At 58.7% G+C, this 20,636-nt stretch overlaps 2 protein-coding genes across 24 annotated transcripts; both read right to left on the reverse strand.

Moving 5' to 3' along the window:
• Window positions 1–11: 11 nt before the first annotated feature.
• On the reverse strand, window positions 12–2,533 carry GFRA4 (GDNF family receptor alpha 4). The gene is made up of 6 exons (XM_068524753.1): window positions 2,479–2,533; window positions 1,985–2,426; window positions 1,776–1,885; window positions 1,547–1,681; window positions 707–798; window positions 12–538 (listed from the first exon to the last, which is right to left on the reverse strand). Exons 1-6 carry the CDS (start codon window positions 2,531–2,533, stop codon window positions 458–460), a joined length of 915 nt encoding a protein of 304 aa, XP_068380854.1. The 3' UTR covers window positions 12–457.
• Window positions 2,328–20,183, reverse strand: ADAM33 (ADAM metallopeptidase domain 33). Of its 23 annotated transcripts, none has more exons than XR_011070503.1 (21): window positions 20,056–20,183; window positions 17,710–17,789; window positions 15,326–15,402; window positions 13,487–13,565; window positions 13,213–13,289; window positions 12,936–13,125; window positions 12,627–12,692; window positions 12,468–12,539; window positions 12,139–12,305; window positions 11,971–12,055; window positions 11,741–11,883; window positions 11,038–11,215; window positions 10,836–10,925; window positions 10,399–10,594; window positions 10,140–10,248; window positions 9,859–10,057; window positions 9,687–9,764; window positions 9,495–9,603; window positions 9,272–9,419; window positions 7,605–7,679; window positions 4,805–7,094 (listed from the first exon to the last, which is right to left on the reverse strand). XR_011070503.1 is itself a non-coding variant. In XM_068525016.1 (21 exons), the coding sequence occupies exons 1-21, from the start codon at window positions 20,153–20,155 to the stop codon at window positions 7,050–7,052; spliced, it is 2,391 nt and encodes a 796-aa protein (XP_068381117.1). In that variant the 5' UTR covers window positions 20,156–20,183; the 3' UTR covers window positions 4,805–7,049. The 23 variants fall into 23 exon arrangements, 15 of the variants coding, with proteins under 15 accessions (XP_068381109.1, XP_068381117.1, XP_068381112.1 ...); XM_068525016.1 differs by having other exon boundaries at window positions 7,605–7,707; XR_011070502.1 differs by having other exon boundaries at window positions 11,741–12,055.
• Between the last annotated feature and the right edge of the window lie 453 nt (window positions 20,184–20,636).

A 20,636-nucleotide genomic window follows, 5' to 3' on the forward strand; every position in this document is an offset into this window, starting at 1 on the left:
AGCAAGGCCAGTCTCAGTGCACATGGATTTATTGAGTTATGGATGCCATTCCTAGTGCCAGGTTGAACCATTGGGAAGATGGCCATATGGCCAGTGCAATGTAGGGAACTGAATTCTCACTCTAGGTGGTGTCCAACAAGCAGCATATCGTGGACAGGAAACACTTTGCCAACGTTAGTTATGGGGTGCAGGTGGCTATCATGATGGGCGGTGCCTAACTGGGAGGATGCCATGACAGCTGGAGTAGTAGAGGGAGTTTTGCCTACAAGTCTGTTTAAGTCTACCCTTAAAGCATGATAAAAGTGTCCAGACCTGCAAAGGGCAGTAGGGCAAGAGCACTGGGGCCAGCTTGGGAGGTAAGCCAGTCCCTTTTCAGTGGGGCAGTAGGTCACCAATGAGGCCCAGTATCCCAGGCAGGGTGGGACAGTTGGCTGTTGTCCAAGGTCTGCTGTCCTAGTCAGAGCAGGGGCTGGAGAGCCAGAACAGGGAGCATGGAGAGCATGGAGCTCCCCTCCAGGGACGCATCTGCAGAGGACACCTTGGCAGATGACAGCAGAGTATGGACTTGAGGCAGAAGCCTGGCTCTGCTCTCTGCCACCCCCACCATCCCAGGCCATTCATGCCTCCATCTAGGCCCAACTGGCATGGAAGGGTGGAAAGAGGCAGTGCAGGAGCTGCCACCTCACCATCCCCTCCCTGAACCTACCTGTAGGAGGCTGTGCTCAGGGTCCTGGTGGGGGTCCAGCTGGTCGTGTAGGACTGAGGGCCACCCACCGTCAAAGTCCTGTATGGCTCTATCTATGGAGGGAGGGGTGCAGGATGGGCTTGGCTGAGAAACCATAGCACAGGGCCCAGCTCCTCAAGGACAAACTGAGACCCTTGGCATCCTGCGTGGGACCTCCCCAGGCAGAAATGGGAAAACAGGACGTCCGCAAGGCTTTTGGAATGGAAGGTGCTGGGCGAGGAATAACAAAATAAAGACAACTGTGTTAAGAGTGCCTTACATACGGTAGTCTTCTATCCTCATGGGAGCCTGACAATTATCATCCCCATTTTACAGATGCACACAAAAAGGCTTAGAGGAGTTTAACTCTCACCTAAGTAAGTGGCAGAGTCAGCCTTCAAACTCAGGCCCCCTAACTCCCAAACTGGTCAGCGAACCACCCAGCTATTCAGACCCGAAAGGCAAGATCTTTAATGGGGGGAGTTGTCTGTGCGTGGGGGATGGAACCGCCTCAAAAGTGGCGGAAGCAGGAATCTCGCCTTGTTCCATTCCAGGTCCCCGGAAACTTGTTTTAACTGCCCCCACTTCCTGCCCGCAGGGGCACCAGCCTAGACTACCCTAGGATTCTACTTTGGTCTGTGACTTGGTCTCCGGAACCAGCTGGGCGCAGATTGCCCAAGGGGCAAGACGACAGCAGAGGGGGTAAGTGGGCCTACAAGGCTGCCGCTGGGGGCCTCAGTTTCCTCACCGCCAGCTAGGCAGCTTGGGAGGGGGCAGTAAGCCCCGACTGGACTCCCTTCCCGCCCCGCCCGTGCCCCTCACCCAAGCAGCGGTTCCTTGTAAAGAGCCCCCGGAAGACTTCGCACTCCTCGCGCCGGTTTCCGCTGGCTCCGCAGTCGCACCAGGGCGCCACGCGCGCGCTTCCGTTGTCCACGTAGTTGGGGGTGACGGCGGTGCCTGCCGAGACCCCGAAAGCAGGATAATCTGCCCACCCGGACAGAGGCATTCCCAGGAGAGGCCCCGCCCCAGCAGGGATCCGGGCGGTGCATACCCACGAGGCCGGCGTAGGCGCGCAGGCAGCTGGGGACCTGGTCTCGAAGGCAGCCGTCTGGGTTGCTGGGGGCGGGCGCGCAGGAGGCTTGGAAGGCCAGGAGGCGGGGCCTGCACGGAGCGGCCGGAAGACGGTGAGTGGGAGGTGAGTGGGACCCGCCCCCCGCCCGCGAGCCCCGCCCCCTCCCTCTACTCCACCTCCTCCAGCACCTGCAGACCCGGCTGTGCTCGCAGGCGTCTAAGGGCGCGAGGCAGGAGGGCGGGGCCGGTTCAGGCCCCGAGAAGGCGCAGGAGGGCACGAAGGTCTGGCGCCGGCGCTCGGCGCATGCGGGGCCGCCGCACGGGCAGAAGAGCAGCGCGTGGGTAAGCTCGGGCGGCCCGCGGGCGAAGAAGCGGCGCAGAGCGCGGCGGCAGCGGGCGCGGGGGCAGCCCCCCGGCGCGGCCCGACCCAGGCACTGCACCACGTACGCGGTGCGCAACCTCTGGCATCGCGCATCCGCGGTGCACGCGTCGGCCGCGTCCACGCATCGGTTCGGTGCGACATTGGTCGGTGACCCTGGTGGAGCGGCGGGCAGGCTGCGGTTGTTGGCGTTCCTTACACACACACACTTCACCTCCGCCTCCCAGTCAGGGCCTCCGAAGATGCGGGGTGCTCAAAACTCGAGGTGGGCAGAATGTGACCCGAATGCGTGAGCGACTGGTACTGACTGACCTTCCGTTGTGGAGTTGGGCAGTGGCGGGGTCAGGGATTTCCTGCATCACGTCTCGGGTGGATGGGGCGCGTCGAGGCTGGGCCTGGCCTCCCGCAGAAGCTGAGGCCCACCCTCCGCAGGCACCACCCCTCACCCGTCCAAAGAGGGGTCCATGAGATTCCTCTCATTCTCCTGGGCCCCGTCTGACACGGAAAACAGCAAGGCTTCTGGGGACCTGGCCCATGGAGACTTATCAGAAATGGTGCTGAGGACAGTAGCCGCTCCTCTTCCTCTCTGACATGCCGGGACGCCTGACCTTTCTTCCTTTCCTCTCCTTCCCCCTCCCCCTTGGAGACCCTTTGAGTGGCCTATAGGTTTCGGGTTCTCCTTTCTTCTTGACCTTCTGTTGCGCCTCCTCCTGCCCCCTGCCTCTGAGTCTTCCCCCTCCATCCTCTTCTGGTGCTCCCTCCTCACCGATCTAACTGGTGCTGCCCCACCTGGATGGACTCTGGTTTCCCCCTGGGCTCTCCACTCTCCACCAGCCAGGTAAAAGAGAGATTCCCCACTAGGGCTCTGGGCACTGGAGCAATTTAGGCCTGGCTGCCGGGGTGTGGATTCAAGAGAAGTCCCAGATGGCAGGCCACAGGGCTCTGTCCTTAGCCACAGGGCACTCCACTGGGGGCAGAGAGTGTGCCTGGCACAGCCCAGTCACACACCAGGGGTCTGTTGGGCAGAGGGTGAGCTTTGTGCAGAAGTGCCATGGGCCACATCTAAATCCAGCCAAGCTAGGGTCTCTGGAGGTCAGAACTTGGCAGCCCCTTCCTAGGACCTCAGTCACAAAACCAGGCTACCCCTGCCCCTCGGTGCTCTCAGCCTCCAGGAACCTTGCTCAGGTGAGAAGCCTTCTGGCACCAAAGTTTGAGGGACGTTTCCCAGCCTGGTTCAACACCCATCTCGCTGTGTGTGTGTGTGTGTGTGTGCGTGTGCGTGTGCGTGTGCGTGTGTGTGTGTGTGTGTAGGTAGGTATTTCCTGCCTCAGGGCTGGGAGCAGGGCCCCTCTCTGGCACTGGCCATCTCTTTTGGGTGGCTGTGGAGGAAGGCAGAATAGACACTGAGGGCTTGGAATAGGTCTGTGAGTGGACGGGATGGACAGGAGAGGGGGAAGCCTTTCCTTTCTCTCTCCTTTCCTCCCCTCCAGTCTCCTTCCCTCCCTTCCAGAACTCCAGAGCAGCAGGCAAACTTTGCCCTTCTCTCCCAGCCAAGCCCTCACATCCCCAGGCCGCAGCCACACACAACAGCACCTAGTGTCTCCTGAGATCTTGGTCCCACTTCTGTTCCTTTTCCCTCCGCCAGGAGCACCCTTACCTGTTTCCCTCCGCCAGGAGCACCCTTACTTCATCTTCACCCTCAAAACAGCACATCTCAGCTCCAAGATCGCCTCTGCCTTAAACGTTTGCCAGATTCCTTTCTCCTCAACTTACACCACCTGGTAAAGTGACCCCTCCCTCCATGATGACCCAGGTGGGGAAGGGGTAGTCCAAGCGGGTGGAACAGCAGATGCATGGCATGGAGACACTGAAGATGCAGGGCAAGGAATCAGTGTGAAGCTGCAAGACTGAAGGTGGACGGCTGGGGCTGGGGGAAGGGTAATAGAGGCGGGAGAGCAGGCAATAGGAAAAAGAAAGTTCCTGGGGCAGAGCTACCAAGATGAGACTTGGGAGACTTAGGCCGTGGCTCTGTGGGACCCAAAAGCTGGAGGCGGGGTGCTGTGTCCCCACACCTCGAGCACAGGTGTCTCATTGGTGCCCCTTCCTGCATTTCAGCTTTTCCTAGAATCACCTTCTTGCCCTCCCACCTTGTGCTTGAGGAGGGAAGAGGATCAGGGACAGAGAAGCTGAGGTTCAGAGGTCTGGGGGAGGAGGCAGCCACTCACCTAGAAGCAGTAGTAGCAGCAACGCGGGTGCCAAGCAGCTGGCCATGCTGGGCAGCAAACAGAGGAGAGGACGACCAGAGGCAGAGCCCCAGTCAGACAGGTGCCTCCTTCCCAGCGCCCCTGAGCCATAACGAGATGGAAACCCAAGTGACTGCGCTGACACGCTCTTCTGGGGGGAGGAGCCTTTGCATCAGGAATGACTCCCCGCCCCCAGTGAGTCCCCACCCAGGCTGCGCCTTCACGCAGATCTGGGAGCCACTGAGTCCGGCGCCTGAATGTGCCTAGATGGATCCCACCACACCCCCCAACACACACACAGCAACGCCCACACAACAACCCAAGGAGACCTTGTCTCTCCCACGCTAAACCATTAACTCTATGAAACAACACTGTTCTTTTCCTTCTTTTATAGTTTTATTGTTAACTTTTTATTAGCTAATTTTAGACTTGCAGAAAAGTTAGAGCATTGCAAAAATGCTAGCGTTCTCTTTATATCCCTCACCAAGTTTCCCCTAACATCAACATCTTACCTGACCATAGTACAATTATTAAAACTAGGAAATTCATGTTGGTACAAGACACTTAACTATAGACCACTTTGAGTTTCCCCAGTCTTTCCACTAATGTCCTTTTTCTGTTCCAGGATCCCATCCAGCATCCCACATTGCACTTAGTCATCATGTCACCTTAGTTTCTTCCAGTCTGTGGTAGTTCCTCAGTCTTTCCTTGCAAACTGGGTGCTTCCTTCCCTATGTGGCCCTGCACGGTGGGCAGTCCCCCTCTCAAGGGAAATGCAAGCCATAAAAACTTCTTTCAATGGCATTAACTTCTCTGTCTCATTGCTATGTCATCTCTATAAATCAGAATCCCACAGCGAACACAGGAGTGGGCTTTAGCAGACAGTCTCATTCAGCGCCTTCAGCTGGTAGAGTGAAAGCAAGGCCTGAGCCTTGGGGCTGCTTCTCTGCTGCCAGTGGGTGATTGCAAAAATTCCCCAGTTCTTCACACCCTATGAAATATGATTTTGCTGCTCCTCCCTGGAGGGGAGGTGGAGTTTGCCTCCCAATCCCTGGAACCTGGGCTGGCCCTGTGGCTTGCTTGGGCCCACAGAATGTTATGGAAGTAAAATGTGCCAGTCATGGACTCTCAAGAAGCCTGACAAGCTTCCACATACTCTTCTGCAAGAGGAGGTGAGTGAGGTACTTGCCTCAGGATCACAACTACTGATTTTTCTTTCTTCCTCAGGCTCCAAAAATGCCTGGGTATGGTAAGTGATCCTGTCTTTAGTTAAATTTTTGATATTTTGTTCATCGTGGACTTTTGTGTTAATTTTTATCTTTAAAAATATTACATTAAAATATCTCTTATCTTGATTACTTTTTGTGCCCAAGGTGAATGCCTCCCTTGTCTCACTCTAATCCTGGTCCTGCTCTCTTAGAACCCTCCCCAACTGTTATGTGAACAGGCCTGGGCTAGCCCGCTCATCCCCATCACCCTAGCCAACAGCCAGCCAACCCCAGAAGCAGCGACCAGCGGCTGACTGCAAATGTATAAGTGAGCTGAGCTGAGCTGAGACCAATCGAACCACCAGCTGACTTACCAATTCACAGAATTGGTTATTGTTTTAAGCTACTAAGTTTTGGGGTGGTCTTGTTATGTAGCAACAGCTAGCTGATAAAGAAGGTCACTCAGCAACTTTTGCATGAAGCAAGGGGAGAGAGTAAATGGCTGCTGAGTGTCCAGGGGAGGCAGGAGAGGTGGAGCAAAGGGAACATTCAAGCTAGGCAACACCATCCTATGCCCCGATACATACGGGGCCTGGCTGTCATCTGAGGCTCCACCCACCAGCCACCACCCTTTGTCACCCTCAGGGAGCCCCATGGTGTTGAATTTACAGACAGAAAAGATAGAAGTCCCAGGGCAACATGTCTTTCTTCTGACTTCTACTTTGGTGTCCTTTCCAAAATGGCTTCCTTTGTCCCCTCCCATGGAATGGAGGAGAGGCTGATTAATGTCCAAAGTAAGGGGACTGCAGCAGGCCCCATGCGTCTCTGAAACCTCACCTAAGGACTAGGAGTGGGGTAGGGCTAAGGAAGCATCTGAGGGACAAGAGAGGGTAGGAGACGGCAGGAAGGAAGGTCCCAAGGATTTCGTTTGTTTTGCAGGGGCCAGGCTCCAGGGAAGTAGACTCAGTCTGAAATGTAGGGCCCCTGGAGTCCAGGCTTCTGGCCCAGCAGTCACTGCCCTCCAAAGAGCTAGGTCCGAATAAAGTGAGTGTAGCAGACACACCTAGGCTGCCTGGACAGAGGCCTCTCTGGGTGCCCAGCATGACCCAGCGCCCCCTAGTGACGGGAGGTCAGTGACTACATGACCTTCCCTCCTGGGACTGATGGATTCTCGCTTGAGCTGGAGGGTGTACCCTAGCAGGATCCCGCAGCCCTAAGGAATGGGGACAGCACTGAGGAAATTTTGATGAGGCTCCAGGGTCCTGGAGTAGGTGGTGTGGCGGTAACTCAGGGAAGAAATTTCGAAGCTGCCTGAAGGTGCAAGAGGTCTGCTGACTGGCTGGCTCTGCCCCTGAGGGGCGGGGTCCAAGTTCTTGGTGTGGCTGTCAGTAGCCACCTGTCCTTAAGTCTTCTCATCTCAGGAGTCACTTTTCACCAGAGACAGGATCTTGGCTTTTGGACTCTACCTGCTGAGAATGACGTGGGGGAGGGTCATCCCCTGAGGGCTGGGACCCCAGGCTGCAAGTCATGTGTCAGGGAGCCCCTGTCCTCCCTCAGGGAAAACCAGTGACCCAGGAAGAGCCAAAACTTCTTCCTCCCCTGCCCCAGGGGCCTCCAGTATCTGGCCCCAGACAACAGCTTCTCCACGAGGTCTGTCTCAAAAACCTCAGAGTGGGACTTCCCTGGTGGTCCAGTGGCTAAGACTCTGCACTCCCAATGCAGGGGGCCCTGGTTCGCTCCCTGTTCGGGGAACTAGATCCCACAAGCCGCAACTAAGAGTTCGCATGCTGCAACTAAGAGTTCACATGCTGCAAATAAAGATCCCACATGCCACAACAAAGATCCTGCGTGTCACAACTAAGACCCAACGCAGCCAAATAAATAAATATTAAAAAAAAAAAAAACTCAGAGTAAGGGACTGTGAGATGAGGGGCAAGAGGTGGATGGGTGAGCAATGGGAAGTGAAGGGCCCCACCTACCTTGGGGGTACAAGCAGGGCCATGGGGCACAGGCTTCTCAAGGTGGCTGTTGGGCTCTGGCAGAGTTCTCAAGGTCTGCGGAGCAATAGGCGGGGGAAGAGTGCTGTGAACATAGGTGGCAAGAGTCCCTGATGCGAGGTGGGGCACAGGGGCTCAAGGTGGCTGGGTGCTAAGTGGAGAGAAGAGGGCCCATCTGGAAGGAGGCAGAAGACAAGAGCCCGTCCCTTTCCTTCCCTCTCCATCTCCCACTGTGCCTCATGCACCCAGGGGCCGGGGCTCTGCAGTGGCTGTCAGGTCCAACTCTATTGGGTGAACACTGCCTAGGGGGTGGCCCCTGCATGGGACATCTTTGGGTCTGAGCAGTGGATAAGAGGCCAGGAGACTGAGACAGTGACCGTTAGTAGGGCACCCTGGGGCTTCTTTCCTGCAGCCAGAGGCTTGCACCCAGGTTATTCTGTCCAGCTCACTTCCTGCTCCCTCCTGAGAGGAGCCCTTGGGGTCCAGGCTCCAGTTGAGACTCATGCTTTCCCAGGGCCTCTGACACTTCCTCTCTCCAGCCCTGATATTTCTCCTAAGCTCTGGAACCACCCCAGCATCCTCCAGATGTTGGCGTCACTCAGGTCCCAAAGAGGGGCGGACTTCCTTCCCCAGTGGTACCTGTATTTGTGCTCCTTGTCATTGGGTGGCCCTGCTGCCCTCGATGACTCCAAGCTATGCTCGGCTGCTCACACCCCACCTCCCAGGGCCTTACCACTTCCTTTGATGTCTCTTTGAAACAGTTTCCTCAATACTTCACCTGGCTGATGACATGCATTTGCTGCCCCCCCTGTAAGCCCCCAGTGTTGACACACCAAGCTCTGACCACCTTGATCCTCTGCTCACAGACCCACAATCAACACTAATTGTGTCAAGGCCCTCTCAGCTGGTGCCCTGCCCCTGTTTGGGATGCCCTCTGCCTCCATCTCCAGCCCAAACTTTGCCCTCTCCCTCAGCTTGCCCAGAACACTCCCAAGGCTAGGCTGTGTCAGATGTGGTCATAGGGCTCATGCCTTGCCCAGCGCCCCGTGAAGGGGCAGCCCTAGACTGACCATGCTTGGTATCATGTGACCCTCATCCCAGGTCGTGGAGAACTGGGTTGGGGCAGGCCTTTGGCACAAGGGCATCCAGCACCATAGCTGCCCAGCGGTAGTGAAAGGAAAGATGTGCTGGGCCCAGCATTTGGGAACTTGAAGCGGGTAACAGCAGAGATTTAGGCAGAGGAAATGCCAGAAGGCTGAAAGCTCATGTGAGAGAAGCTGGAGAGGCCTTGAAGGGTACATTGGAGCAGGAATTGCATTATAAGCTGGTGGGAAAACAGGGCAAAGTCAAGGATGAGGCAGCCTCTTGGTGGGAGAAAAGAAGATATGGACAAGAGGTACTGAATCACAGCAGTGGGGGCCCCAGCAGTGGGGTAGAGGGCCCTGCATGGATCCACACCTTTGGCTTCACTGGAAGGCCACTGGGGCCTTCTGCTCAATGCTTCTTTCCATTGCCTCTGCCTGCCTCTCTGCACCTGGGGGCAAGGCCTGAGGACCCCACCCCAGCTGCCCCAGCTCCAGCAGAGCTCTGAGGAGCAGGAACCAAAGAAGCGGGCTCAGGGAGGAGGAATCTTAGCCCTCAGTGCCTACCCACTGCACATGGGGTCCCTCCTTGAGCCCCAAAGGCATTGTTGGAGACGGAGTTCCGGGTGCCGGCAGCAGCACCAGGCCAGGCCAGCCCCAGGAAGCAGAGGCAGCAGAAAACTAAGGATCACCGCCAGCGTGAAGGTGTCCTGGTCTGCAGAGGACAGAGTATGGCTGAGTCCTGAGGTGCATCACAGGGGCCCTCCGCACTTGCCCCCCATGGGCGCACTTTCAGACTGCATAGGACCGCTGTCCACACTACCACCAAACCCTGGCTTGTCACAGGAAGGCGGAGCCCAGCCCAGAGCACAGTGGCAATTATGGTTACTATTGCAAACCTGCAGTGGAAAAGAGAAAAGGAGGGTCCCACGAGATCAGGGACTTCCAAGGTCACCCCACACACACCTTTCAGGCCACTCACCCCGTGACCATGGCAGGTGGTCAGGCAGAGGTCCAGCTCTCGGAAGGTAGTGTTCTGGCAGCGCCTTTCCTGGCACACCTATGGGCAGTGTGTGCACTGGGCAGTGAGGGGGAGTGATGCTTTGGCCTGTGGGACTCAAGTGGCAGGGAGGGGTTGGGTGGGCAGGGCTCACCATTCTAGGTCCACACTGGGTGCCTGACTCAACCAGGCCCAAATCAGGCAGGTCCAGGTGGGTGCCGGGCAGCACGAAGGCTCCCTTGCAGGTCACCTGGCGGCTGCCTAGGGGTATGGTGGAGTCCACCGGCACCATGTGTGGCGCCAGTGCGCTCTGCTCCCCGCCCTGGCACTGCAGTTTCCCACACTGCGCATCGCTAGGGACGAAGTGCAGGGTAGTCAAACAGCGTGGAGTTTCTCCATACCCTCTCCCCAGCTTCCCCTCCCTCCGCTCCCCACCTCTGCGCACAGGGCAAGAAGCTGCTGTCGCCCTGCTGGCCGCAGTTCCCATGGGCGTCTCCCGCAGAGTTCACTACCTGGAAACAGGCCTCCGGGGCTGGGCGGGAGCCTGAGGAAGCATGGGCGGGACTGGGGGGGGGGGGCAGCCCAGACCGGAACCACGCCACTTCTGCCTCAGTTTTCCCCCGCCCACCTCCCCCTAGAGCATTAAGCTGAGCAGACCGGGGGATGCGGGCGGAGGAGGCTCTCTTGGTCTCACCAGGCCCCCAGAGCTGCTGGCACTGATGCTCCAGCGTGGGACACGCGCCGTCCCGGCAGTAGCCGCGGCCTCTGGCGCAGGGCGAGCCGTCCAGTAGGTAAATGTCTGGGGGGCAATAGGGGGAGGCGCCCGTGCAGAATTCAGGGAGGTCACAGTCGCCCGCAGACCGGCGGCAAGGCGCACCCGCCGGCTTCAGCTACGCAGGTGACCCGGGTGGAGGGAAGGTGGCGAGGCATAGAGAGAAAACGAACAGTTAGAGATCCACTTCGAGAGCGCCAATCGGACACGAGAGAGCCCTGTGGGGAGGCCCAGGCGAACCCACGCACAGAGCAGAGCCAGCACCCGCAAGGGGGACCGGAGGGCGCCGATTAGCCAAGACCAACAGGCCGGCTCCCAAGTGCCCCCAACCCTCACCCCCGAGCCTCCCATACCCTCACCAGGCAGTGTGCGCAGCAGTCCCCGTGGGTGCACTGGGCCCCCGCACGCAGCGAGCAGTTGTGGGCAAGGCAGCAGGAGTCCGGGCACTCCTGGAGCCAGAAAGGCGAGGAGGGACCAGGTGAGGGTGCAGCGCCCAGACCTCCGGGGAGGGGGCGGGCGGGGACCAGCTTGGTCCCCCGGGGCTGGTCGTGCGGACCCGACCTGGCCGGCGCCGCAGTCGCACTCCTCGCCCTCTTCCACGAAGCCATTCCCGCAGTACGCCCGGGGCACCAGGAGCCCGGAGTCCGGCGCGTTGGAGAGGCACGCGCCTCCTCCCTTCCTGAAGAAGGCGCGCAGCTGGCGGCGGCTGCAGGCGCTAAACACTCGCGGGAACGGGTGCCTACGGGCCGGGGAGGGCGTCGGGCGTGCGGGGACCACCCCCTGTCAACCCCTGCTCGTCTCCAATCCCCTCCCCCCGGCACACAGGTGCTTGGCTACGCAGCCGCCAGATGCGCGAACACCGCCTGAGCAACTGGCGGCTAGAATTCTCTAGAGGCAGAGCCCATAGAGGGTAAGTAACTCGCGCAAAGTCACAAGGCGAACGCGAGGCAGGAGGGTGTGACGCCAAGAGCGGGCAGCCCAGGACCCAAGGTCGAATCCCAACCCAGCGCCGCTCCTCCCGGGGTTGGAGTCACCTCGCAAGGTTGTCCGAAAATAATTTATCATATCATGAGAATCCACTTTGCCTGCGTTCCCTACACTTAGGCCTCGTAAACAACCTCAGGGCAGGCACTATTATCATCATCCCCATTTCACAGAAGAAGAAACTGAGGGATAACAATTTCGCCCAAAGAAATGCAGCTGAGGAAGGCCCGGGTCCCGCGGAGCCTGTCCTGCAGCCCCGCCCCCGCCCCGGCGCGGGTACCGGGTAGCTGCGGCCATCACGCAGCCGCCCTGCTCCGCCGCTGCCTCCACGCAGCAGCCGTCGGGGTCGTGGCTGAGGCCGAGGCTGTGGCCTATCTCGTGGGCCATGGTGGCTGCAGCACCAATGGGGAGCTCCGAGTGGTCCTGGGAGGGCGTGGGGACGGTCACTGCGGGCTGCGGGGACCACCCCCCAGCACCTCTCCTCCTCCTCCCTTTCCGGGTGGCGCTCACGGTGCTCACGCCTCCAGAGCTCTCCGCGCGGCACATGCCCTCGACCGGCGCCAGGCCCACGGTGGCGCCCTGGAAGGCGCGGCCCCTGAGGGAGGAGCGCGGCTTGACCGGTTGGGCCGGGAGTCCGGGCCGCCCGGCCAGGACCGTGTAGGGGTCGGAGGCACCCACGTGAGCAGCTGAGCTGAGTCGTGTGGCTGCCGTGCCCACAGTCCCTGGCGCCACTGCAGGAAGGCCCAGAGCGTGGCGTTCGCGTCTGGCGTGACGCGGCTCTGGTCCTCCTCGGTCCACACTTCCAGGCCGGTCAGCGCCACCTGAATGTCCAGAGTCCTGAGAATCTGCGGGCGCGGCGGGGCAGGGCTGAAGCGGGGGGCCGACGCGGTGCCCGTGCTCCTCCATGGGAGCGCCCCTCTTTCCTCCCTTCCGTTCCCTCTCCCCATCTCCAAGCCTGCCCCTGTCGTGGTCACCCCCAAAAGGGCTCTTCCCCCCGCCGACCCAACCTGATCCACATAGCTGGCGACCTCCAGAAGACGCTGTTTGGTGTGGTTCAAGTTCCGGTGCTGGGTCAAGAACTAGAAAAGCAGCAAGCAATACCGCGTGTGAGGACGGGCTGAGCTCACCCCATCCAGGCCTGCCAACCCCCTTGGGACTTCTCTCACCAGAGTGTGATCCGCCACTATGTACAGCTCCAGATACCTCGGGCTCCCCAGGGACTCCCGCCTCTCCTGGGGAGGCGGTAATGGTGACCCTGAGTGGCAGGCTGTTGGGCTTGAGCCCTGACCACCAACCCCAATTCCCATAAAGCACAAAGTTAACTTTAAAATTTTGCTAGAACTTGTTTCTTCAGCCTCCAAATAAAAATGTCAGGACAGGAGGCCCTGAATTGGGGCTGCACATTCCTGTCTCTTCTGATTTTAAAGGGCTCTGGGTACTGCATTCCTACCCCCACCCCTGCCCGTGCTCCTGACCCTGATCTGGGTGTCACACGAAAGGCTGGCCATGTCCCTTTTGTCCCCTGGGTCCCTGTAGCCACAGGCCCCTTTCCAGCTAAGTAGCTGCTCCGTCCGGAAGATCTTGTGGGTCAAGAAGTCTTTGGAGTCCCCAGCTGGCCAGGGATGCACATAATAGCTGGTATTGCTGCTGAGTGTGATCAGGCCCCTAGGGTGCAAAGGGGTACAGGGGTGGGCAGTAAGGGAACTCTTTCCCTAGCCCCCGGCCCAGGCCCCTCCCCCCAGAACTCCTCACCTCATCCCAGAGCAGATGCTGAGGACTACCCAGGAGTCCAGGAAGCCCCTCACACGCCCATGGTAGTGGCAATGATCCTGGAGAGCAAAGGACCCAGCCCCAAATCTCAGCCAGGACTGAAGTGGGAGGGGCAAGAAAGAAAGCATGGTGGGGGACTGGCTCCAGCTTCTCCTTAGGAACAGGAGAAGAATGGGGGAAATGGTGGAGAGGACCTTGGTGGGTGCATACCCCAGCACTCCTCACCCTGTCCTCAGAGTCCATGGAAGTATCTCACCGTGTGGTTGGGGAACAGCACTACTGGCTGCCCATCTGGGCTGTAGTGGGTTTCTGTGTATCCTGGAGCCAGCAGCCTGCTGGGAGGGGGTGTTGCAGAAATTACTTAATCCAGCCCTGCCTCCTCCAGGATGCCCTCTGGTCTTCCTCCCTGATTGCTAATTGAGTAGCTCTATGAGTGAGGCACAGGGCTAGCACTTAGGAAGCAGCCAAAGTGTGTCTTAGGGAAGGGACAGGAGTGACTGTGCATTGCTCAGCTCAGAAAAATCTTGGGCTAGAGTGAGCAAGGTGAAGGTCAGGAAGGAGCCTTGGTGATGGCTTAGAAATGGAAATGGGCGTGTGGGAAGCACCAGGGAAGAACAGGAACACGGGAAAGTTTGTGGTTCCCCTGGAGCCTGTAGCAGGCAGCTGGATCCACAGGTCAGGGGCGTTAGAAAGAGACTGGGCAGGAGGAGGGGAGTCAGGAGACACTGCCAAGGAGGTGGGACTTGGAGCCAAGGAAGTGTGTGAACTCCCTAGGTGGCCCTGGCTGCTGCCTACTCTTGTTGGACATCTGGACAACCCCCGAGCCCACCTCCTCCCATTCAGAGTTCCTTCAAATCTTCTCCTCAGGCCCCCAGATCCCACATATCTCCCCACCTGCCCTTCACGGATGCTCAACCCCTGCTTCCAGAGAAAACAGAATCCACACCTGCTCCTGCCCTGCCCGTCTGAGCAGGGATCCTCCTCCCCTCCTTCTCCAGACCCCACTCAAGTAATTGAATTCATCTTTGGGCTCCATCTCATCAGGATCCTTCCCACCAAGATGGATCAACCATAAGTCAATTTCTCTTCTTTAAAGAAAATCCTTCACCCCACCTCACCTTGACCTCTTTACCCGCAGACTGCCCCCAAAGACTTGTGATGCCTGCTTCTCCACTTTGCAGTCTTACCTCCTCCTCCAGCTTTGCTCCCCCACTCCACCCACACACTCAACCTTAGGAGGGAGGTGATGTGATCACCCTTTTTAACACATGGGGACATTGAACCCCAGAGAAGCTATGGTTAGGCGTGGCGGAACCTGAGTTCCACCTGAGTTTGTTCCCAGTGCATGGGGGAGAATAAAACATGTGTACAATGCTCAGAACAGTGCCTGCGATGAAGTAATCACTTGATAAATGATAGCTGTTGATAACACAATCTAGATGGTTTCACGAACCCACGCTCCATCTTAGACATTCACCTCACCCAGCCCAGCTCTGCCTGCTCATTCACCAGCTCAGAATCTTTGGCTTTGCACCATCCTGGACACTCAGCACCAAAATGGCCTTCTGTGATCTGGCCCTGCTAGGACTCCCCAAATTTGTTTCCCCTTGCTCCCCTCCCTCAGATGGAGACTCCCCAGGCAAGCCAGACAAATTGCCAACCCCCCCCCCCCCCTTGAATGTGCCTTGACCTATGTAGCCACTGTACCTTTGTCCCTGGCATTCCCAAAGCCTGGAGCACCCGCCCATCTTTGGAATCCATCTTGGATTCTCTTTTGACTCAGCACACCCTGTGAGCACCCACCAGGTGATGCTCACTCATTCCTGGCAGGAAGCTGACAAGATGTTTCTGGGGCCGGGATGAGAGATGTGCCCCACAGCAGGGCTGACCCAGCCTCAGTAGCCCACTTCAGTCTCGAGGGAGCCAGTCATGGGCTAGCATGACTCAACCTGTCACCTGCATCTCCTCCTCTGGGGCTCTCACCCCATCCAGCCTCCGTCTGGGGTTCCCATCAGTCTCTGTCCCCAGCACTGATCCCTCCCCAGAGAGAGGGGCTGTTCTTGGCTCCCAGCTCTTTCCCCGGCCTGGTACTCACTGATTCTTCTCCAGCTCTAGCAGGAGCTCCTGGCCTTCAGCCTTCAAGGCCACCAGCCCCACTTCTAGCTTCGAGACCTGGGCAAGAAGGAGTGTAGGGCTGAGAGGGCGGGCATCCAGGTCCCCTGCCTGCCAGGAAGCAGGAAGGATGTGGAGCTGACTGGCGAGGGAGTTCATGGGGAGAGCACAGGGGCACGGGGCAGAAGGCCCCCACTTGCCATTGTGGGTGTGGATGGGTGCGGGGTGAGAACTTGCAAAGATGCTTTCAAACTAAGAATGTTTGTTGTTCTGACAGCAACCATTTGACAGAACCTGCTAGGTGCACTCCACATCCTCCCTGGAGAGGCAAGTGGTCTCAGAAAGATGCCATGCCTTGCCCAAGGTTACTGGGCTCTTCCTCTGGTCTTCCCTCCTCTTTCATGCCCAGAAGGCTTCCTCTAAGCAGGAGGAGAGTGGGGTCCTGAAGACATTGATGTGGGAGAGTGGGGTAGCCACAGCTCAGGCCTCCTCACAACCTCTCCTTTCTGTACCTTGCTGTTCCCCACTCCCTGTAGAATTCAGACTTAGTACCTCCACCTCCAATGCTGACTAGCTGCCCCCCCCAAATTTTCCTACGCCTCTAGCAGACTCGCCCCACACCTGCTTCCCTAAGCCTGTGAGGTAAACACTGACCCACACTCCTTGCCAAGAGAAAAACTCTGGTTTTCTTGGCTAGATGTCAGGAGGGTGGGCCTGGGCCAGCCTGCCCACCTCTCCTTCCCCTACCCTCTTTGCCACTTCCACCCTGTGGGAATACCCCATCTGCCCGCTTTGTCCACTCCCTGGCTGGGGGCCCAGAGCTGGAGCGGGCCAGGAGCCTCCTGGAGAGCAGCTGTGTCTTTGGAATGCTGGCCCCCACTCTTGCTGGCCCTTCCCTTTTATCCCACAATGCACTGGCCTGGGCCCCACGCCAAGAGGCTCAGAGTCTTGTGGGGGGGGGACTTCCTCTGCAAGTAGGGAGCAAATAGTCCCCTCCCCCAGCCAAAGGCTGCCCTAGGCCCCAAGCATGAGCTCACGTGGCCGGAATGTCACTTGTTTTATTGGAGAAAGGTTTGCACTGAGGAAAGGAGGCAGCCCAGATGGAAAGCTTCCCCTTGCCCCACCCCCATCCCTCTCTCTGTCCCTCTGCAGCCCCTGCTGTCCTCATTTCTTGCCCTCCTGGTGACCCTGCCCTTCACCTTGCACTCCATCTCCAACCTAAAATGTAGGTGTTTCCTGCCTCTGGGACGGGACTCCCTGCCACTCTGTCTGCTGTCCTCATCTTTGGCAGGCTTCCCAGGGACAGAAAAAATGAGGAAAGCAAATTCCCTCTGGCACTCCCCTCCTGTTTGGTCACAGCCCAGGCCAGGCCCAGAGGGAGGTCCACAGTCAGGGTGGTCTCAGCATGTGATGTCCCTTCCCCTATGCCGGTGATGAACAATCTCAAAGCTCGGGCTGGCACCATGCTGATCACTTGAATGGGGGCCCTGAGGGTCTGGGGGACCCAGTGAGGGCCCTAGGTTGAGAGTTGCTGGGCCTGTGGGGGCCCCCCGGCCTACATGGCAGTGCTCTCCTGCCTTCCTCCTTGCAGGCTTGGACAGTGGATTGTCCTCTCTTTCCTGAAAATTCATGATGAAAAGGGTGCTCTAGGCTTGGGGAACATTGGCCAATGGTTTCTTCTGGGTTAAAGAGCTGTGTGACCTTGGGCAGTTTCTCCAGCCTCTCTGGGCTTCAGTTTGCCCCTCTGTGAAATGGGCATACAAAGGCTGTTGGTCTCCATGCAGCACAGCTTTGTGGCACATACAGATGGGGGCAAGGTTATTCTGAAAGTGTGTGATGGATGGCTGTTGGGAGGAGATGGGACAGAGCATCCAGAATAAGCAAAACAGGGTGGGCTTGCATTTGGGGGTACTAGGAGAGTGACTACTGGGCAGAAGTGGCGTGAGCCAGTGAGACAAGTTTCAGGCCCCTAAATGGCAAGGTCCTGGAGAGGACAGCAACGCATCCACAGGGTCACATGTTCTGGTAAACTTTGCAAAAGGAGGATATTTTGGTGTTTTCTTAAAGAGGTTCTTGAAAAGCTTCTGGCCCCACCTCTGCCTGATGGGGTGGAGGTGGCCTGAATAACACTGGGAAGAGATGGTTAGGGAGGAGGTGGGGGAGAGGAAACTGGAAAATGACTTCCATGTGTGCAGCCTCTTCCATCTAGACGTCTCCCACCCGCCCCTGCCAAACCTTCAGGGAGGGGCCTGAAGGACTCTGGGGATCTAGGGACCCCAGCGAAACTGCCACGCTGATATTTGGGGAGGGGTAAAGGGGCTGAGAGACCCTGGGCCTCTGCAGAGTAAGGGATGACCTGGCACTGACCGGCTGCTCCAGGGTGACCATGCGCCAGGGTCGTCCATCCAGAACCCAGTGCAGGATGACTGGCTCTCCAGGGGTGTTTCCTGGGGAGAGGACAGAGCACAGGGTGAGGGGAACCTGAGGGACATGGGGAAATTGGAGACAACAGAGGGATAGAGTTAGAGGATGTCAGCAGGCAGGAACAGGAGACTCCATCTTCAGTACTCAAAAGTTTAGCCTGAAAAAAAAAAAAAAAAAAGTTTAGCCTGGAGAAGGGTGGCCACCCATGGGGCATCCTTGGAACTGAGGAGCCACCAGGGAGGTGGCAGAAGAGAGACAGAGGAGCCTGGGAAGAACTGCTCAGCTGGGCACTTGGGAGACCCACTGACCTTGGGAGGGGGAATGGGGTCAAAGATCACAAGGAAGAGACCAAGGCCCCTAATACAGAGGGGAAAGGAAATGGGAGGCAGCTTTGGGTATTTTTAGACTGGGCAGCAGATGCTTTTAGGGTGAGAGATCTGTGAAGACAGGACGCCTGTGTCTCCCCCACCATCTGAGAAAAACAACAGCCAGATGTTGCCCAAAGCTCCCTCTGGGGGCTTCATGCTGGGGGCAGGGCTTCCAGGGACACTGGCCCAAAAGCCCCCTCCTCGTGTCTTCAAGGGGTGGGGGGTTGTTTGGGAGACAGAGCCTGAGTGCTCCCAGGACGGGAATGCTTAAGGCGGGCTCCAGGAGGAATACCAGAGTGAAGCATTACTCAGAAAGCGCCTGGAATGCTCCCCTGGAATGCTCCCAGCGCCCCCCCCCCCACAAGTGGGCCCCGGAAACTCTCACCACACCCGCCCTGCAGGAATCAGACCTCAGGCTGCCCAGAGCCTACAGGCAGCCTTCCCTCAGTCCCTGGGGAAGCCCAGCTCCCACAACTGACAGCTCCCCAACCCCCGTCCTGCCCAGGCTGAGATGGCTGCCTATGGAAGTGGCTCAACTCCTGCCAGGCCACGCCGACTCCTTTCTCCTTCTCCATCTCCTCCTCCAGACCCCATCATCAAAGACCTGGAATAGCAGCCGCTCCAGGAAGTCCCCTTCTCCCAAGAAGCCCTCCTTGATTGGATCAGTAGTTTCCATCAGGTAGATGGGGGTGGGGGTGGGGAGGTGCAGGGCCTTGGAATTGAGGCTGAAGGGCCAGTGTAGGGAGGGGTCTGAGTGCATTGGGAGGGGGGGCGGTCTCAGGCCAGAGAGGACTTAACTCGGTGTGGAGCACCAGGTCCAGCTGGCCCTGGGCTTCCCAGGGTGGAGAGGGGAAGGTGTGCCTGTGTGCATGTGTGAGTGTGGGTTCTCCTCCTGGCCCTGTGCACACACGCTGGCCATTGGCACCTTGATAGGGGCAAGGAGGCAGAGATGGAGCTGTGGTGACTAGGTGGATGGGAGTGGAAACTGAGGAGCCAGTGTGGTGTTGGGGAGCATAGAGTCCCTCTCCATTCCTCCCAGGGGTCCCTCCATCCTCCCCTGACCCCAGGCTGAAGAGGAGGGAGCAGCGGAATGCCTGGGGACCATCCCCAAAGGCATGAGGGCTGTCGTCCCTCCCCCTCCACGCCCCAGAACAGAGCAGGACCCTATCCCTGTTGCCACCCGCCCCCCCCCCACCCCCACACAGTGCTCTGGAACCCACTGTCCCCAGGCTGCCCAGCCCTTCCTGCCCGCCTTGTCAGGATGTACAGGACTCCGCCAATCCTCCCACCCTTTGGGAGAGGTTTTCACCAGCCCCATCTCACAGAGAGTTTGTAGAAGTCAAACCGAGAAGAGACAGAGCTGCAGTCTTCCCCCAGGGCCCTGCTAAACAGGCACCTTCTGTTTGAAGCCGTTTCTATCTAACCAAACAAGGCAACAATATAAACAATATACACACTGCCCCAAGGCCCTGGGATGAGGGGGTGAACATGGAATGATGCATGAGTGTGGAGGCCACAGCTAGTCCCTTAGTGTGAGGGCGCAACAGGGACTCCAGGGCACCGGTGGTCTGAGGCTTCCTGGAGGATGGAGGCCCGCTGAACCCTAGGGGATGAAGGTGCAGGAACCTTCATACTGGCGGATGGGGCCACAGCAGAGAATCCAGAGGGGTTTGGGGGTGCTGAGCGGCTGCTTGAAGGGAAGGGGCCCTGCCACTCTGCTTCGCCATTGGCACAGGGTATCTGGGCACAGTGTGCAAGTCTGGGCCCTGAGGCCAGCACAACTGCAGTTGAGAGTCCCTGGGCAATTCCCACAGAGACTCTCCCAAACCCTCCCCATGCCCTGTCCTCCTGGCCCGCGCGACCCCCGGGGATTTCCGACCCTCCATCCCCGACAGCGACCTCGCGGCGCACTCCCACTCACCTTGAAACGCCTCAGCCCCCCACACCGGCCACGGTAGTCGCAGTAGCAGCAGCAGCCCCAACGCCGGCGACCCTCGAGCGCTCCGATACCCCGGGCGCATAGCTGTGAGCGCCTGGCGTCTGAGCTGCGGCTCCCAGCTCTCGGCTCCGCCCCGGCTGGATCGCGGCCGACCCACGCCCTCTGCAGCCGGCCCGCCGCCTCCCGACCCTCCCGCACCCCCTTCCTGGCCCGCAACCCCCTCCTCGCGCGACCCCGCACGGAGCCCCGCCTGCCCGCGACACCATTTCAGCCCATCAGTCCTGACCCCGGCCAGCGTGTGCCCTCGGGGAGCCGGGACCACCCTCCCGCGTCTAGGGGCTAGAGCTCGGCGGGGCGGGAGACCCTCCCGAGCCAACCCGCCGCATAGGTCTCAGAGGGCCCCCTATTCGTGGGGGTGGGAAGTGGAGATGGGGCGGGGACACTCGGGAAGGGCCTTTGAGGACCAGAGCGGGGAGGCGGGGACAGTGCTAGGGGGCCACCTGTTGCTGCTCCGGTCTGCCCAGGAAGCGCCTCCCTCCATGGTCTCCTGGATCGGACCTTTG

The sequence above is a fragment of the Eschrichtius robustus genome, chromosome 16 (genome assembly GCF_028021215.1).
Source record: "Eschrichtius robustus isolate mEscRob2 chromosome 16, mEscRob2.pri, whole genome shotgun sequence".
NCBI lineage: Eukaryota > Metazoa > Chordata > Mammalia > Artiodactyla > Eschrichtiidae > Eschrichtius > Eschrichtius robustus.

Coding starts and splice junctions, on each gene's coding strand:
- ADAM33 (XM_068525004.1), bottom strand. CDS start 20,155: ATGCGCCCGGGGTATCGGAGCGCTCGAGGGTCGCCGGCGTTGGGGCTG. Junction 12,540..12,626: donor TAGTGGCGGATCACACTCTG/GTGAGAGAAGTC, acceptor CTGCTTTTCTAG/TTCTTGACCCAGCACCGGAA. Junction 11,216..11,740: donor GTGATGGCCGCAGCTACCCG/GTACCCGCGCCG, acceptor CCCGGCCCGTAG/GCACCCGTTCCCGCGAGTGT.
- GFRA4 (XM_068524753.1), bottom strand. CDS start 2,533: ATGCAGGAAATCCCTGACCCCGCCACTGCCCAACTCCACAACGGAAGG. Junction 1,886..1,984: donor GAGCACAGCCGGGTCTGCAG/GTGCTGGAGGAG, acceptor CGCTCCGTGCAG/GCCCCGCCTCCTGGCCTTCC. Junction 539..706: donor CTGAGCACAGCCTCCTACAG/GTAGGTTCAGGG, acceptor TCATCTGCCAAG/GTGTCCTCTGCAGATGCGTC.